The sequence below is a fragment of the Venturia canescens genome, chromosome 6 (assembly GCF_019457755.1).
Source record: "Venturia canescens isolate UGA chromosome 6, ASM1945775v1, whole genome shotgun sequence".
Classification (NCBI taxonomy): Eukaryota; Metazoa; Arthropoda; class Insecta; order Hymenoptera; family Ichneumonidae; genus Venturia; species Venturia canescens.
The window spans coordinates 14,639,583-14,658,999 of record NC_057426.1 but is presented as its reverse complement, the minus strand read 5'-3'; the positions used below and the strand labels follow the sequence as shown (position 1 = coordinate 14,658,999).

Here is a 19,417-nt window from a genome sequence, read left to right as displayed (position 1 = left end):
CCGACGATTCTTTATTCTGATTGGTTACTCGTTGTTCTTCTTGCCACGGATATGCGAGGCGAGATGGCGCTCGGCCGCCTAGCGTCGGGATGAAGAATCTCACGAGGTAACTTGTACTACTTAACGAGCACGAGGGCATGTACATCGGTCATTTCGTCTGGTTCATTGACAAGTTACGCTTCGTGGCGCTCCAGTCTTTGTATTTGCCCACGTGTTGTTCGTCCTTTTCTGTTCTTCGAAATATCTTCTCATACTTTCGAAACGTTCGAAAATAATAAAAGAAAATTTGAAAGTGAACGCGTGATTTTGAGGTTTGGTTTTTCGGGTGAAAAATCAGTGGGAAAAGATTTCTGAATCAAAGTAAAAGATAGAAAATACGAAATACCGTGTGCGAGAGGCGTCGAACCAAACCCACATTCGAAAGCGCCAAAATATTGTTCATTCTTGACTATTTTTTATTTTTGTTTTTAAATAACATTTGCGAAAATGGCAGAGTATGTGAACACTGAGACCGCACCGGGTGCAGTTCCGATGCTCGACGATGGTTTATCCGCCGATCAACTGTTCACGAACGGTGACGGATTGACCTACAACGATTTTATCATATTGCCCGGTTACATTGACTTCGAAGCCGACGAGGTTGAACTCGTTTCGGCTTTAACGAAAAAAATCTTTCTCAAAACACCCCTTGTCTCTTCGCCCATGGACACAGTTACCGAATCCGACATGGCCATCGCGATGGCACTTTGCGGCGGAATCGGAATTATTCATCATAATTGCTCACCTGAATATCAAGCCAACGAAGTTCATAAGGTAACGAACGCTCAATTATTAGTGAAAATATTATTCTTTCTTCGCATGCTTTTTTCCCCCGCAAATAAGAATATAATCATGGCGTATATTGCACCGAGAACGCAAGCGCAAATAAACTCGAAACAACACACGAGACGTTCCAAATCATTCCGCAAATATCATGTACCTACAACCGGGCAATTGTTATGACTGTGATTTCGTCATTTTCGAACTATCGATCGATATTTATCCTGATTAGATTTAATTTAATGATTTTTTTTTCTCATTTCGTCTCAACCGACAACTTCCGTGTTCAAAAATCTTCGAATATGTCAAAGAATTTTCAAATTTGAAGATCCATTTTAGTGGTACTCGTGAGCTGACGTTGATTAAACATTTCTCGTGCTTCTAGATTTGAAAAATTACGAAACTGATTGCTGCTGTCGACTTAACTCAATTATAAAACAACAGAATCCGCGCGGGTTTTTTTTTCTAACTTTAATCACTAAAATTTATGAAAATTCGAACGACTCGTGGAACAATGTTGATAAAACCGATGATGCGAGATAAAAGGCAAGATTTTTTTATTTATGTGCATATATGGGGCGTTCAAGTCGACCATGTGACTCCTCTGTTTGAGAAAATAAAGGTTTTTTGTAATTATAAATATCAAATCACATCGAAAGACATCCGATCTTCGAAAACCTTCAACCAGCAGATACGTGAAGCGTAGTTGTGAAGGTCAGGTCAATAATACATCGGAATTCAATGAAATTTGAATCATTGCGAACGAACCAATGTTGTCAACATCGCTATTAAACATGACGGATCGAGATTATTCCATTGTTTTGATAATTTCAATAATCGTATGCCTCTAGAATTACGAAAAAATATTTTCCTTACATACAGGAATGCAAAATAGTCGTTTTTAACCGATTGAATATTTATTTAATCGGCTCTCTTCATTAATTCCGATCAATCCAATTGAACTTTGTTGAGTTCTCAATGCAGAAAAGTTGTTGTGTTCACGGAGTAAATTTATGTTGCTTTTAGAATCAATTCTCTGAAATAAATTCAGTCTTTTTTTCTCATTCTCTCAACGCGCTTGTTTCTACATTTTTTTTCTCAAACATCCATTTTTCTCGTAAACAATCGTTCCGAATCGCATTTGCAACAAATTTTACCTATTACACGTGGAAATGTTTTCCTCTAATTTTCCTCACGACGAAAATTAAGGTATAACTGGATGGATAGCTCGACCAAAAATTATATCTGATTGGAATTTCCGTACTTCGTGATGCAATAAAAATCTGAAAAAATTCAATAACATTTGGAAAGCTATGAACAACAATTATCAATAATAATATTGCCCAAAATTTAATAACAAATTGTTTAAACAATTAATTATTCAATAATTTTGCGGTGACCTATTGTTTTTTTTTTACGAATGAAATGTGTGTATTTTTCCGAATGCTCGTGAATTTTTCCATAATTTTCGTGGATTTTTGAAATTTCTTGAAAAAATTTTGAAAAAAATTTTAAAAAATTTGAATTTTGGATATGTTTTAGAAGAGATATTTACCATCAGTTTTGAAAAGTCTCAAGGTTACGGGATCAAAAATGTACAAATAGAGCTACTTAAAAAATTTAAAAAAGGGAATTTCAAAAATCCACGAAAATTCTGAAAAAAATCACGAGCATTCAGAAAAATGCGCACATTCGATTCGTAAAAAAAAACAAGGGTTTACTGTAAAATTGTTAAAAAATTATTTATTTAAATAATTTATTAATAACTTTTGGGCAATATCATTGTTGATAATTGTAGTTCATAACTTTCCAAATATTGCTGAATTTTTTCAGATTTTTATTGGATCACGAAGTAGGGAAATTCCGATCAGGTACAATTTATCGGCTGGGCTATCCATCCAGTATAATACCTTAATGGAACCATTAATTCATGTATCTCGAAAAATATCGAGTTTCGTAGAAAAACTTGGCATCGCCACACGCGAAAAAATAGAAATAAAAACGACGCTGAAGTTCGCAACGTTGGACTTCAACGAAATGAACGAAAAAAAGATTAATAATTCATTATTTTTTTATTTCACGAATTATTGATGCGACTTGAAATATGACGAATTGGAAATTCGGCAGGGAACAAAATTGGAGATTTACTGGAATTATTTGAGACTTTTTTTAGACCATTTCGTTGTACTCCAACGTTACAAACTTCAGCGCCATAAATAAAATACTGCACGATATTTAAGACCTATATTTTTTAAGCGCTATAAAAAAAAATGTAGAGCCTCACCGCTCCTTAATAAAAACCTTATGGCGTTGTCAAGTTTTGAAAAAAGTTAGCACTGCCACAAGATTTTTTTTGGTGTGTAAGGTGTGTTTATGTCTGTCACTATTTTTCCAATGGAATAAACGAAAAGAGCCAGCATTGAAAGTGCACCTACCATTATACTATTGTACTCGTCATACAAATCAGAAGGAACCAATGGAAAACTCTAATTGTGAAAATTCGTACGAGTCGTTTAAATGAAATATTATCGCATAAGATAGCTTATCAAGTGTGGTAAGAATAAAAAATGTAGAGCGCGCCACTTCTACTTAATGTTTTCACTATAAAATCCGTTCCGTCACCGGAAACCCTCCCTTGATATAAAAGTCGTGGAAACCATGTAATTAAATGAGATCGAACTTTGGTATGCTTACAGGTGAAAAAATACAAACACGGATTCATCAGAGATCCGGTAGTGTTATCGCCGAGTCACACAGTGGGGGACGTATTGAACGTGAAAGCGGAGCATGGATTTTCTGGGGTACCAATAACGGAGACGGGTAAAATCGGTGGTAAATTGGTAGGAATAGTGACGTCGAGAGACATAGATTTTCTGGAGGACACGAGTAATCAGCAAGATTTGAAGCTGGAGAACGTGATGACGCGTTTAGAGAGTCTGATAACAGCTAAATCGGGGGTGACTCTGCAGGAGGCGAACACGATATTGGAGAAATCGAAAAAAGGCAAATTGCCGATAGTTAATGACAAAGGAGAGTTGGTGTCGTTGATGGCTCGTACAGATTTGAAGAAAAATCGTAGTTACCCAATCGCGAGCAAGGACGAAAACAAACAACTGTTGGTCGGAGCTGCGATCGGAACGAGGGAATCGGATAAAGAGAGATTAAAGTTATTGGCGAGTGCAGGAGTCGATGTCGTCGTCTTGGATTCGTCCCAGGGACGTTCGATCTACCAGATAAAAATGATAAAGCACATAAAAAGCGAGTATCCAGAGCTGCAAGTTATCGCGGGCAACGTCGTTACGATACCAGCTGCCAGTGATTTGATTAAGGCCGGAGCTGATGGATTGAGGGTTGGTATGGGCTCGGGATCGATATGTATAACGCAAGAGGTGATGGCCGTTGGACGACCTCAGGCGACAGCGGTTTACAAGGTTTCCCAATACGCTCGACAGCTCGGAGTCCCCGTTATCGCCGACGGTGGTATACAGTCGATAGGTCACATTATTAAGGGACTCAGTTTGGGAGCGAGTACGGTGATGATGGGTTCCCTCTTGGCCGGCACTTCCGAAGCCCCTGGTGAATATTTCTTCAGCGATGGCGTTCGTCTCAAGAAATATCGTGGAATGGGTTCTCTAGAAGCGATGAATCGAAAGGACGCTAAAGGTTCCGCAATGGATCGCTACTTTCACAACGAAATCGACAAGATCAAAGTTGCCCAAGGTGTCAGCGGCTCGATCGTCGATAAGGGTAGCGTTCTCAAATTTCTACCTTATCTTCAATGTGGCATTAAACACGGATGTCAAGACATCGGGGCGAGATCGTTATCGGCTTTGAGGTCCATGATGTACAGCGGTGAATTAAAATTCGAGAGACGCACTCATTCGGCACAGCAGGAAGGAAATGTTCACAGTCTCTTTTCGTACGAAAAACGACTATTTTAATAGGGGGGGGAAAAAAAAAACAAAATGAAACTGGCACGCCATTCGCACCTTTTCCGTGCGGTGTCGAGGAGGGTGTGCTTTGCTTTTGAGGGAATTCCATTAATATTTATATTATGTTGATTGTAACAATGGGGCATAATAATGATCGAGATTTTATTGATGAAAACTGATGGAAAAGCTTGGAATTTTTATTCCATTATGGATTCTCGAATCGATTTATTAATTAGTCAATCTAATTAGTTTCCGTTTGGCTGATGATTTTTATTCGATATATATCGATATATATCATTCGATTTATTCAATTCGTTCCCTCATCAATCAAGCTCTGGAGGCACTTGGTCGAGCCAATAAAGCGTTATTTCAAAAAATAATAATAAATTAGGCGAGTTAGCTGGTGATAGATCCATTTCATTAGCTTAGGCCGAAGACTCATTTACTTAGTTAATTCCTAAAGCAGACCCCCGCCAAAACTATTCATAGGAAAACTATTTTACTTGAAATGGACCACTCCGTAGAATTAAGTACAAATGACGAAAAAAAAAGCAAAACGTTGCGGAATATAAAATATCTCTGATTATTCAATCCCTGACATATTTGACCGAACACAGGGATCTTGTGGATAATAATTTTGAAAGATTACTGCGAATCAAAAATTTCACCGGAGGCCCCTTGAAAGGTGAATACGCGAACGACGAGTGTGAAAATATTTCTATTTTTCTCAACCATTACGACATTGTCTTTTTTTATTATTTCATAATTGTAACAATTGATTGTGTAATGGTAATATTTAATGATTGAGCTGGACGAAAATATAAGTGTATGTTGAAAAGATCGTAGAATAGTATGTAATATGCGTGAAATATTTAAACTCTCTCGTGAGAATCAAAAAATAACATTCTGAAAGTTGTTGCGAGTGAGAAACCATAGTTCATATAATCATTTTATCTGTCCAGAAAAATCGTATATTGTACTGAACTATTTTTTGTATACACTATTCTGAGACCACGATGTGTCAATGTACTTTGTAATCAACAAAACTGTATAGAAAAGAGCATGTCGATAGATAGACGAAAGAATAAACCATGTTATGCTTCGTAATTATTTCATATGTGTTCTTTCAATGAACACTTCTACGTTGAACAACGGAAGATTCACTAGAATAATGATAATACATGAAGAATAAATACGTGTCCCATACCCGTTGTTCTTCACCGTTATTACTTCTATTTCGTATGTCTGTATATGTACAAGTATGTATTGATTCAATCAATTTGGAAACCTTTTACTTGACACTTGTTGCGAGAAATTATAACTGTGAGATTCAGTTTATTGGATTTGTTGGAGTCAGTTCTTTTTTATATATCCATAGATTGATAGCCAATGAAATTATTCAAGCGATATAAATCCTCGAATCAATATATTTTTAATACAAAATATGAATCTTCTACCAGAATTTCCTGTATTTCAATGTTTTTCCAGTTTCTCATAGTTTATATTTTATATTTTATATTATTAATTTTCAATTCTCAATTGAAAAGATTGAACGATTGCTCATTGATAGCAATCGATTGCTCATTGATAGCAATCGTTCTGTAGGTAATGCGCAATGAAGAATCAGATAAAAAGGAATCGAGTGATAAATTTCAAATTTGTAAAGTTTGCTTGTAGATGAAAATTGAATAAATATAAAAGACACAAATTTATGAATGAACAAGCATTTTTATTACTCTTACAGATATAAATACATTAAATTAAAATCAATAAGATTCAATTTTTGTCGGAGATTCTCGTTCTGTTGAACATTATCGAACCATCTTGAGACATTGATGTATTGCGCTTTTTCTTGGTATGTCAAATTATTCTAGAGACAGAACAAAGGAAAAAAAAATTCTGTATTTAAATTTATACAAAGTATCACCGTTTTTTTCAGGCATTTGTAAAATTTTTTATCAATTTACCATAGTAGGATGTAGAGTATGAAAAAATACGATATCTGCAATTGTCAAATTGGTCCCACAAATATATGTATTTTTTTGAAGGACCCCATTGAGCTCCTAAAAAATAAATTTCTCAAATTTACCCATACAACATTCATTTTCTTTGAGTAAAATATCTCGAAAATTACAAATTTAAAAAGTGTGGTATTTGCATTTGCATACCTTCAGTATTTTTTTGGCGTTGGTTGGAATGTCTCCGTAATTAAGATACAAAACAGCATACTCGAGCCATTGTTTCGTCAAAGCCTGCTCTATCTTGTTTTTTCCAAGGACATCTTGGTTTTTAGAATCTTTAACCAGGGCCTGAACAATTGTGCCAAAGCCCTCAATGGTTTGGTTTTTAACTATGTTGTCCGAAGCGACGATCTAACGTTTTGTGAAAATTCAAATGATAATAATATTGTTAGGGGATTGCTCAAGTGCGCAAAACAGAATGTTGTCAGAATCAGTTGTTCTCCACTTAATGAACACCATTGTTACATTAATTACAAGATTAGCAGGTTTTTAAACATTTTTTTAGAGAGAATTCAAGATTTCAAATTCGTGGATTCTAAAATCACAGACTTTCTGGGACACCTCGAATTTAGCAGTTTCTGTACGTTCGAAATGTTGTAGTAATGAAACTTTTTACACTGTACAAGAGCCATCGCATTTTCAATGAAGTTTTTGAATTTCTGATTATAACCCAACGCCTTAATTTTATGACTGTAGAATGTAGGATGGGAAAATTAACTCACGTTATTTTCAGACATATAAATCTTACGTCCAGGCACCCCTAAATACTGTGCAATTTTTTCCACACAATCAACGCTACACAAAACCATTTTTTTGGTAGAATATTACGGAGAACTATAAAGTACGAATGTTTCTCGTTCGGGAAATGACAAAAAGATAGGTTAAGTACCGTTTAACCGGTCGATGGTGGTGGACGAATAAGGTAAGCGGTACACACGCTGTGTTGACGCTGCCTTTCGCGTTGACGTTGCGACGCCTTCTCAGGGCGGTGGAGAATTATAATATATAAGCTGTTAAAAGTTGCCGAGTTGAAGAAAATATACAACACGGGCACTCCTCCGTGTCACTCACTGGAAAACTGCCAGTTTTTAAGAAAAAGAATGTTCTACGTTCATATTCATCAAATTACACCGGCACCAAAAAAAAAAAGTTGTCTGTACTTTTGACGGGACACATATATTCCCATGTATTTTGACCCGCTGAATCCGAATCTGAGGTCCGTTTGACCCCTACACCCTAGAATTTTGAGAAAACTTTAAAAAACCGAAAAAAATCAACAAAATCGGCGGTTTTGATGATTTAACAATTTTTTTCGACCTAAACTAAGCATGATTTTTATGTATTTCGATCCGCTAAATACTTATCCGAAGTTTATTCAAACCCTTAGCCATTTGAAGTCTAAGTAAATTCCAAAAAACTCCTAAAAATTGCGAAAAAAGCTAAAAATTCCCAGTATTGTGATTGAAAAAACTTCATTGAGCTAAATAAATAATTATTTTCATGTATGTTGGTCTACCGCATATAAATCTCGAATTTCCATGGCTCAGAGATTTCCAAAACTTTAAATAAATGGCAAAAAACCAATAAAAATTGAAAAAAATCGAATTTGGTATTATAAAAATCAATTTGTAATTCAAAATAAATTTAAAAAATCATACTATACGATCTGTGTTATATAAATGAAGAAAGATTTTGGCCTAAAACTTAAAAAAAAATCAATTTTTTTAAATAATCTTATCAATAACGTTTGATTTAGAATTTTTATTTATTCTCCGCTTATATCTCACTCTTTTATCTTCGAATGTCCTGCACAAAGGGTTTCTTTTGCGTTTTCTTACTCCTCCAGGTATATCTCTCTTCAGTGTCCAACAATGATCTGCCATCATATTGACGTCCCACTTTCCTTGGTAACGTTATTCCATTACACTGATGTATTGATGGAATATTTCACCTTACTGAACGAATTTGAATCCTGGTTCTCACAATGTTACGCGAGAACCTCTAATTGATCCATCCAAGTACTTGTTACCACCACTTCATATCAAGCTTGGCCTTTCGAAGCAATTTGTGAAAGCTTTGGATAAAGATGGCAACTGTTTTAAGTACTTGGGCGAAAAATTTCCAGCGTTAAGTGATGCTAAGTTGAAAGAAGAAATTTTTTATGGAACCCAAATTCGGACATTATTCCAGGACGATGATCTGGAATATGAGATGAACGAGATTGAGAGAGCAGCTTAGGGAAGTTTCAAAAAAGTATCACAGAACTTTTTAGGGAATACGAAAAGTGAAAAATACGTAAATTTAGTTGACGAGTTGTTATTCAACTATGACACTTTGGGTTGCTTAATGAATTAGAAATTGCACTATTTACATTTTCACCTTTCATACTTTCCTGAAAATCTTGGTGATTATAGTGAAGAGCAAGGTGAAAGATTCCATCAAGACATCAGTGTAATGGAATAACGTTACCAAGGAAAGTGGGACGTCAATATGATGGCAGATCATTGTTGGACACTGAAGAGAGATGTACCTGGAGGAGTAAGAAAACGAAAAAGAAACCCTTTGTGCAGGACATTCGAAGATAAAAGAGTGAGATATAAGCGGAGAATAAATAAAAATTCTAAATCAAACGTTATTGATAAGATTATTTAAAAAAATTGATTTTTTTTTAAGTTTTAGGCCAAAATCTTCTTCATTTATATAACACAGATCGTATAGTATGATTTTTAAATTTATTTTGAATTACAAATTGATTTTTATAATACCAAATTCGATTTTTTTCAATTTTTATTGGTTTTTTGCCATTTATTTAAAGTTTTGGATATGTCTGAGCCATGGAAATTCGAGATTTATATGCGGTAGACCAACATACATGAAAATAATTATTTATTTAGCTCAATGAAGTTTTTTCAATCACAATACTGGGAATTTTTAGCTTTTTTCGCAATTTTTAGGAGTTTTTTGGAATTTACTTAGACTTCAAATGGCTAAGGGTCTGAATAAGCTTCGGATAAGTATTTAGCGGATCGAAATACATGAAAATCATGCTTAGTTTAGGTCGAAAAAAATTGTTAAATCATCAAAACCGCCGATTTTGTTGATTTTTTTCGGTTTTTTAAAGTTTTCTCAAAATTCTAGGGTGTAGGGGTCAAACGGACCTCAGATTCGGATTCAGCGGGTCAAAATGCATAGGAATATATGTGTCCCGTCAAAAGTACAGACAACTTTTTTTTTTGTGTGGCAGTGTTATTAACATTTGCAGTATTCCTTATTGGGGGGTATTCCATATCAAGTGGACCCCCTCCAATTTCATTGCAGAGGGACCCTTTTTAAAAGCTGAAAATTTGAGAGGTTTTTGTTTTTTGTGGCGTGATGGCAAATCAGTATGTACACACTGTTTTGTGTGCTTTTACACAAAACAGTGTTTTTTTCTTAGCGTAGGGACAAATTTTTAGGTAAATAACTTTGAAAAATTTCAATACTTCCCTCGTCATTTATTGCATAAAATTACATAAAATTATTATTTACGTTCATAATTCATAATCGAGTTACGATAATCGGATTCTCATTATTTTAAACATCATCCTAAAAATGACGTAGAAGGGAAATTTGATTTTAGTAGAAATATCGTAATTAGATTTACTAATGTAAAATTAAGGCAAGGAAAGAGAAAACGATATAGAAGGTTATTCAACGAAGGAATGAAAGATGAATATTGTTCTTTTAATATCTCCGACCGAAAGTTCCGTTTCCTCGGCTGCCCCAATTTCCGCCACCTTCACGGGAAAATTCACCTCTGTCGTTGCCGTAGTTACCACCGCGGTTCCCATAGCCTCTTCCTCCTGAAGTTCCGCTTCCGTAGCCACCGCCACCAGAATTTCCGAAATTGCCGGTGCCCAAATTACCATGATGTCCACCACCGGAATTACCGTAATTTCCGTAATTACCGCCAACACTGGAATTCCCGAAGTTACCGCCTCTCAAATTTCCACCTCCGAAATTTCCGCCGCCGGAACCATAACCTCGCCCCCGGAATCCACCCTCGCCCCGCATGAATTTTGGTTGCCATCCATTGTCGTCGCCCCCGAAGCCAGTCATATGACCCCGCGGAGGACGACGAGATGTGAAGCCACCACCGGTAATCGGTTCCATTTCGTAACGACCCGCGTTCATTCCACAAAGACCCTTAATCACTGCCAAAACCTGCAAATTCCATTTGTAGAATCCGGTCAAACGTTTTTCTGATTATTTAAGAAACGAAGAAACATTCCACGTTTTGAGAGAAAAGCTGTCAAAATTTTAAATACTCGGATAACCCGTAATTGGGATCCGATGCTGAATTTGGAAATCGCTCAAGAAATCGTTATCGTGATAAAAATTACTCATTAAAAACAAAAACAATCTGCATCGCAATAGAATTACATAATAAATTACCTACCAATTCACCGAGATTTCTTGGGGACAGTAAACAAAGTTTTAGGGGTTTCTTTTTTTATCATTAGTGATAAAAGTTTTTTCTTACCTTTTCTTCGAGTGGACTAAGCTCGAGAATGGTTTCAGGATCTTTAGCCGCTCTGACAACGAGACTTTCCAAGGCAGGTCTCAAAGCAACGATAGCAGCAGCGTGTTCCGCTTTCATATCGAGATTCACCCAATTATCGAGTCTTATAACTCCATCGATGTACTCGACTTTGCGGGAACCAAAAAGTAGCAGATGAATGGGAGACACCATCGTCATTTGCTTGCAGGAAACTGCTCTCGTACGAATCTGCAAAAGTTCGCAACGGAATTCAATTGAATGGCCTTTTTCGCATAGGTCGATCGAAATATTTTATTTTCTCACGAACTTGGAAGAAATTTACGATACCGAAGCTAACGAATCTTTCAAAGTTCCTGTACAACTTTCTTTCAACGTACCTTCTCTCCGAATACGAAAAATGGGAAAGGAAACGTTTGCTCGAAGTTGCTACAATTAACCGACGTTTTGTGAATCAATGCGGCTTTGGATTCGGTTGTCAGCACTTTTCTCTTCTCTATGTGATAACAAACGTTCGGGTACAGTCCCATACAGAGAAGTGCTGTGATCGTATCGAGACGGACATCCGCTCCGGCTTGATAATTTAAAGGCGTCGGACAGAGAGTTTCCTCTGGAAATCCGGTGCTTAAGAGAAGGCCTTGCAATTGATTCTAGAAATAAGAATCAGTTATTTCAAAATATCAAACCAATGGGAATCAATCGCGTTAATAGTGAAACGGAAAACAAATGTGAATTGAAGATGCTTCAGAAATCTATGACGAGGCATTTCAAATTTTAAATGACGACCGATAATAAAGTTTTCATTGTGAAAATGTGAACGTTTTGTTTTTGATAGTGATCGCAAACTAGTTTCTAGATGAACACAACAAATATTTAATTTTTTGCTCTGTTAAGTGCATTTCGGATTTGTCGAATTTTTTTATTCCCGAAAGTAGAAAGTAAGAGACTTTCCGTTCAAAATACTTGAAAGACAAGAAAGGCGAGATATTTTCTTTATTTTGTTTACACGTGGAAATGAGTTTCATGCATTCGGAAAATTTGATGATAAAAATAGAAAAAAAAAGAAAAACGTACCTTAGCCTCCCATGTGACTCTTAAAGTGGGTAAGCTCAAGTTTTTCGAATCGCAAAAAGTTTGTTCGGCGTATTCACCACCAGCCCGGGCCTCCTCCCAGGCTTCGAAAGCATGTACCATGGCCACGTGATCGCTGTATCTTGCACCAGCGAACCATTTTTGTTGAGTCGTTAATCTGCGATTGTCAGGTCCCATGGTATAAACTTCGGGAAAGGTAGTACTATTCGCTGCCATAGTTGAGAGAGCGTTTCCAACACGAAACATGCAGCCGAGGATCATCATTTTACCGAGTCGGGGTTCGATCGGTAAACGCGCCAAAATTTTGCCAAGGGGCGTGAGTTCATCGTTGGAATCAAGACATTTCATTTCTGTAATAATATCAAGGAAGATATTAAGTGCGACAATGATAATCGTTTTTGTTTTCTTATCAATCCTTCAGTGCTCTAAAATATTTGAAGAACAACATTCCTTCAAATGGTAATAATCAAATCTATGATTTTCTTAATGTTTTATTTCATCCGTCCCAATCGGAAAATAAGATTGGTAAATAAAGATGAAGAAAAAGCAAGTACCTCTTAAAATCACTTCAGCTTCGATGACGGCGTCAATAGGCGGTGGTTCAATGGCTTTGGACAAGAATTTTCCAATGCTACCCAATCTGAGAAGTTTAATACTCAGGGCAAGTTCATGAAGAGGAGTCCTGAACATTTCGGGAGTCATATGCTGATCCATACGTTCAAATCGGGCTCGTGAGCAGAGATGAAAGCAAAATCCAGGTCTGACTCGACCGGCACGGCCCATTCGCTGTTCAAGGTTTGTTTTGCTCGCCCAGACAGTCGCGTAATTGGTCATATTGTTATGAGAAGTGAACAATTTCATTTTGGCTTTGCAGGAGTCGATTACGTAAACGACGTCGTTGATGGTGATGGACGTTTCAGCAATATTGGTGGAAAGAATAATTTTGGTTTTGTCATTGGGAACAGGTTCGAAAACGCGTCGTTGATCTTCGCGGGGCAATTGCGAATGGAGAGGAATGATAATGTAGCCAGAACCCCCGAAAAGTGGGTGTTGTTGGAGATATTTCATGAGAGCAAAGATGAGGTTCCATCCGGGTAAAAATACGAGAACCGCACCATGGATGCCTTGATTTCTGATGTAAACGAGAAGGGCATCGATCAATTCGAAGCTTATTTCCTTCTCGGTGAGCTGTGACATGATTTGACGTACGCGATCGTTGTATTTGCTGTCAACGCATTTGTTCAAATTCTCGTCGGGTTCTGTATCAAGGGCGGTGTCGTCGGTCTCGCGATTTTTTCGTTTTTTTGAGTCGAGCGGCGGCACAAAATTCGTGAGATGTACACAATCCTCGAGAAAATATTGCTGTACGGGAAAAGAACGTCCAGCAATTTCGATAACTGGACAATTATTGAAATACTGACTGAACAAAGTCGTGTCGATGGTAGCAGACATGAGGATGATCCTCAAGTCTGGATACTGGTGAATCATGTCGCGCAGAACGACCATTATAAAGTCAGAGTTGACGTCACGCTCGTGAATTTCGTCGACGATTACATGGGACACGCCACGAAGACCACCCTCGAGTTTTCGCAAAAGTACACCAACTGTACAAAACATTATGCTGCCGTAAGGACGTGGCAGGCAGGACTCAAAACGCACCGAATAACCGACCGATTGTCCTAAATTTTCACATCTTTCGACCGCTACTCGATCGGCTACGGAAACTGCTGAGATTCTACGAGGTTGGGTCACAGCGATGCTGCAATAGGCTCCTTGTCCTGATGCTATGTAATCGTCCAGGATAAATTGACAGACTTGTGTTGTTTTGCCACATCCGGTATTGCCACGAATAATTATTACCGGATTGTCATTTATCGCTGTCATTATTTCGTTCTTCATCGCAAAAACTGGCAGTTCCGATCGTTCCTTGATACTCCGTTGCAGGCTCGAATCTTGCTGAAGCCTTTCTCGATCGTCGTTCATTATGTCCTCCGACAGTTTGTCCAATGGCATCGTAGCCAGCGGACCCTCGTCTATGTTGCAACCCAGCCATGGATTCCAATTTGGCTGTGGCGGTGACCAACTTACAACTCCTGCTGGTTGCGGTACCGATGATATGAAGTCGTCGAGCACGTGATCTGTTAGCAGCGATACACCATGGCTCGACATCGCCGGCGTGTTTCCACCTGCCGTAGCTTCCTCTTCTCGCTTTAAATTTTCTTGATTCGCTCGCGATGTATCGATCGGCTCGATCTCCAGCCCTTCCAGCACTTCTTTTATTTGTGATTCGAGCTCGGGGGATATTTTCACCGGATAAGGCTTTATCTGATCCGCTGGCTTTACTCGCTTCAATGTGCCGCTGAACGCTTCGATCACACCCAAATGATATAGTTGACGAACTATTGACAGGGCACAACTTTTTGAAGCTGTCTGCTTGTTTGATGCTGTCTCACGTCCCGTTATTGCTGTTTGCAGAAGAGAAAATGATTCTTTTGAGCCGAGTGAAGTTCGCTTTTTTACTATCAAGCTCATTTTTGTACTAATGGATTTTTCATTAAAATGATAACCCGATTTTACCCTAGTAGCAATTTCCGAAAAGGTGACAAAAAGTTACTTCAATGGGTATACGGTTTATATGGTCCGCCAAATAGTTCTTAGACATCTGAAAGATAACTTTTCAACCACTGTGAACTTTCGAATGATTATTTGGCGGACATTGGTATATACCACTAAGGTTACTTTTTGGTATTGTTTTGGGATTTGCTTCTAGGGGAGTTTCAAGCTGCTTGTTCAAATATTTTTACAAAAATGGTATTGTGGAAAGTTTTTTGTTTATGTTTTTTTTTACTATGAAAGTTAATAAATTGTAATGATTATTCATTTTCTGATAAATATAAAAATACTTGCTTCGTCCAAGTTGACTCACGTAAACACTCATTTCAGCCATGAAACTCCTGTTGAATGAGATAAGAACAAGATCGACAATATAAATTATTGTAATTATTTTGTCCGAATGTTAAATAAATTTCCAGAATCGTTATTGCATTGATTATTACGTTAATTGTAAGGAGTCGAAATATTCTAAGTAAACTCACCATTGGAAAATCATCCGAAACCACTTTGGAGTACATTGATTTGTCTGAAATGGACAGCACCAGAGCAATTATTGAATCGTTTCAATAGAAGCTTTGGTAAAACACCATCTGCAGCCTTGCTCAAGAAGGCTCAACAATGCATTCTTAAACCGGCATCGGTTCTGAGATGATATTGTACTCCAAAATGATCTCGGTTCATTTCGAATGATACCGCTTCAAATCAGTCGAGAAACATTGGTATATTTTTTCCCCTTTGAATATTTTCCCAGCTTGTTGTCAAAAGATAATGATACAGTATAATTCAAAGATGGATGCAGCCTACTCATTTACATTTGCTAATTATCAAACAGTATTTTTTTCATCTCTCTATTCATTGAAAAAGACAAATTTAGCTATCAAACAAAATTCCATTTAGTTGAATGGAAAAATGGTGGATACATCCTTTTTGCTTCCTCATAGAGGAAGCTTAGTGACGATGAAAATTTTTTTTTCCAGTTTTCAATATCCATGTGCTTAAAATGTTCCAAAACATCGAAAAAACATATCTAGAAAAAATGTCTGGATGTGTATGTGTGTATGTTATGGCACTGCAAAATTCAAACGTTTATAACTCGGAAACGGTTTGAGATACAGGGCTACCGTTTTGCACAGATGTTAATCTATACAAGCTTTTAATTCTCTGATCATTTTGTCAGAATTTGAAAAAAAATACGAATATGACGACGTTTTGAAATTTTCATAAAAATGGTGTCGACGCTCCAACTTTCGAAAATTTAGAGATTTATTAATAATTTTTTCTTTTTTATAAATAGACTATCATAATAGGAAGGTTAGTATTGAATTTGGGGAATATCTATACTTTCCAGCAAAGTTGTCGGAATTATTTAATTTCAATGTAAATAGAAAAACGATGAAAATTGAAAGTTGCAAACTGTTTTTTCTGATGGCTCGTCATTCAGTTGTTTTTTATGGATTTAAACAAAGAGATAAATTAAAGTTCGTAAAAGAAGGCAGAGAAAATATATTACTTTCTTGTATAAAAAAAAAAATACTGCAAATTGTTTCCTCAAGATGGTCAAGATGCACAGTGCTCAAAGCTTACTCTATGAGGAAGCCAAAATGAAAAATATAGCACCTTATAGAGTAAACTTTGAGCATCGTGCATCGTGAGCACCATGGATCTTGACCATCTTGAGGAAGCAATTTGCAAATTTTAATTTGCAGCATTTCTTTATTGTTGAATGATCTAAATCGTTTGTTAGATCCACTATTTTCTCATCCAACTGAATAACATTTTTGTCAATGAGCAAATTTCTTTCTCTCTGTGTATTTAATTGTTCTATTTGCGCGCTGTTGTCTGTTGTTTTCAGGTTTTTTTTCGAAATTCGTTCAGATCCACTATATTCTCACGACAAAATTCGTGAAATTAATCAAGTTCACAGCAATCACTTTATATCTCCTCAAGATATTTCTATTCCCTCATATTTTTCTGACCCATTTTTGTATTTTATTGCATTTCTTGTCTATGTATTATTCCAAGTATATGGAATTTTTTGCTGAATTTTTCATTCCCTCATATTTTTCTGACCCGATTTCCCTTTATAATATTCTTTGAAAAAAATTATAATTTGATACACCAATAATGGCTAACAATGAAATATTGTTTATAACTTTGGTAAACTAAAATAATGATCAAGTCTCAACCACTCTGAAATATTTAGCTAAAAATTTAGAATTCCTAAGGGGTTCTGTTAATGTGCGAATTTCTGAAAACCTGTTACCAATCAATCCCCAGTCAGGCATCAACTTTAACGTTGGCCCTTAATCTTTTTAAGGTTATACTTCCAGTCGGTTATGATTTCTATAAGAGCAGAATACGAAAGGAATTGCATCCACCATAAAAATACCTTGTGTGATCCGGACCGACGGGAGTATACTTATAATCGGCATTAACTTTGTTAGTTTGCATGAATTGATGGAGTTTTGATTTGGCATTTTCAATGGTCCAATTGCCATGGATACCAGAATTGACATCAACGTCTTCCGCTTCTTCAACTTTTTTTTGATCCGCAAGTCTATCGATGTACGTATAATTTCCTTGTCCACGGTCGTTGTAAGCCCTGTAAGCTTGGCCGATGTCGTTGGGTCCCATGCCATCGCGAAATACCGACTTAGTCGGTAAATCACGAGCTTCGACGCCTGCTTCTTGGCCAGAAGTTCCAACAGATGCTGGGGCAGACGTCAGGTCCCCCGGAACATCTTTGGGGTTTACATGGCCCGTTCGCACAAGATAACTGATGAAATCACGCGCCGCATTGCCCTGTGAATCTTTCTTGTTGGTCGAATGTCCCGCAGCAAGATATTCGAAACCAGTTACTCGTAATTCGCATAAAAAACGTTGACGATGCTTGGGCCCTGAAAGAATATAGGAAAAACAAGTGACGACATTGAATTTGCTGTTGATCTCACGGGTTATCTCGATCTCCAGATTTTTTATCATTATTATATACAGACCCGTCGGTCTAACGTCGAATGTCGGTTCTTTCTGATTCTTCGCACACCACTGATGAAGAAATGATTTTATGTCTCCCATCGTAGAGTCTCCGTTAATCTTCCGTTTCGTTTACGAATGACGTACTTTCCTTCTTTATTGCCTTTTTTTTTAACAAGATTAATTATAATCGATTGGTGAAGTTTGCTTCGGCGGCGTCTTTCCCCTCTCACCCGAAGAACCGCGGAACAGATGAATATAGACCAGTCTCGCGCTCGCCCAAGGATTTGGTGTTTTGCTTCGTTGCTAGGGCGCATTGGCGCAACCAAGGAGACTATAGGCTGATAGGCATAGAAGTGTAAAGCCCGTAGTTTATATGGTTCCCAAAAAACTGGGGTAGCAGTACGAGCTATCACCCCGGCCGTTGGATGTCGCTAGCATCGTCTTTGTTTGTGTGCGCTCACGCACGCAACACTGAGAAGCAAGCGAGAGCGCTGTGAGAACTGGGGTCAAACTGGGGTGATCAGCTGTCCCCACCGAGAGACTGGGGTAGTCATTCTATCCTTCTCGCTCTCATTAGGTATGTCAACTAGAGTTTCCCCGCTCGCCCGACCGATAGTGATCACGTGATGGGAAGCTCATAAGATGTATACTTGTCTTCTATCTTCGCTTCCGTAGGCAGTTTCTGTTCCGCTCCGGCTCCTTGGTTCGTCCAGCTGCTTTATTGGTGTATAGGAAAGGTCGGTCATGTAGGACTCGCCACAGCTATGGTGTGAAAAGAATGGTTTTAGGATTGCGTTTCGTCTCGGGTACAGTGGCAGACTCATCAGTGGGGCTGTGCCTACTGTACCCTACCCCAGACGCTTTGGGGATGAAGGGTTCTGACGTTATATATATTGGACGAGAGCCTGACGAAGCGTTGACGAGAAACTGTAGCCTCGTAGCGGTTGTTTCGTGAAGTACTTTGGAACGCCACACACTTCTAATAGCAACGACATACAGTGGCGTTGACTTTGTATTGGGATCTGACATGGAGGCGTGGCCAAGCTAAAAATGGCGCATACCGGGGTGCAACATGTATGTGTCACATCTTCAAGTGACTTTTGTGACTTGTGTGTAGTCGTCCATGTTGCACCCCGGTTGTAGTTCAAAATTTGACACCAGATGTCTCACGAATTTTGTCAGATCGCAAAACAACCTTTACGGAATTTTTTTTCTCCATTACAATTTTAATCCAATGCACCTTGACTGTGCCTTTTGGAAAGCAGTTGAAAAAAAGTTAGAATTTGTAGAAAACTTATTTTTCTTTTTTATTGTTTTTTTTTATTTTTAATTTCGAGAGTATTCCTTCTTTTCCTTTCCTGGAAAAATATACCAAATTGCATGAAAAAAAAAATGTCCACTATTTTTTAAAGGCCCCGTTTTCCCCG

The 19,417-nt window shown here is 37.5% G+C and overlaps 3 protein-coding genes across 4 annotated transcripts; 1 reads left to right on the top strand and 2 right to left on the bottom strand.

The window, feature by feature from the left end:
* Positions 1-158: 158 nt before the first annotated feature.
* Positions 159-6,463, top strand: ras (Inosine-5'-monophosphate dehydrogenase ras). Its single transcript, XM_043420848.1, has 2 exons — positions 159-813; positions 3,516-6,463. Exons 1-2 carry the CDS (start codon positions 487-489, stop codon positions 4,758-4,760), a joined length of 1,572 nt encoding a protein of 523 aa, XP_043276783.1. The 5' UTR covers positions 159-486; the 3' UTR covers positions 4,761-6,463.
* On the bottom strand, positions 6,460-7,906 carry AIMP3 (aaRS-interacting multifunctional protein 3). Its single transcript, XM_043420853.1, has 4 exons — positions 7,495-7,906; positions 6,920-7,123; positions 6,719-6,814; positions 6,460-6,621 (listed from the first exon to the last, which is right to left on the bottom strand). Exons 1-4 carry the CDS (start codon positions 7,579-7,581, stop codon positions 6,490-6,492), a joined length of 519 nt encoding a protein of 172 aa, XP_043276788.1. The 5' UTR covers positions 7,582-7,906; the 3' UTR covers positions 6,460-6,489.
* A 2,339-nt stretch (positions 7,907-10,245) lies between these two features.
* On the bottom strand, positions 10,246-18,259 carry mle (maleless). Of its 2 annotated transcripts, none has more exons than XM_043421446.1 (8): positions 18,011-18,259; positions 17,404-17,911; positions 15,309-15,355; positions 12,956-14,866; positions 12,384-12,751; positions 11,690-11,959; positions 11,295-11,540; positions 10,246-10,975 (listed from the first exon to the last, which is right to left on the bottom strand). In XM_043421446.1, the coding sequence occupies exons 1-8, from the start codon at positions 18,087-18,089 to the stop codon at positions 10,496-10,498; spliced, it is 3,909 nt and encodes a 1,302-aa protein (XP_043277381.1). In that variant the 5' UTR covers positions 18,090-18,259; the 3' UTR covers positions 10,246-10,495. The 2 variants fall into 2 exon arrangements, with proteins under 2 accessions (XP_043277381.1, XP_043277382.1); XM_043421447.1 differs by lacking the exon at positions 18,011-18,259 and adding an exon at positions 15,497-15,540 and having other exon boundaries at positions 17,404-17,531.
* Between the last annotated feature and the right edge of the window lie 1,158 nt (positions 18,260-19,417).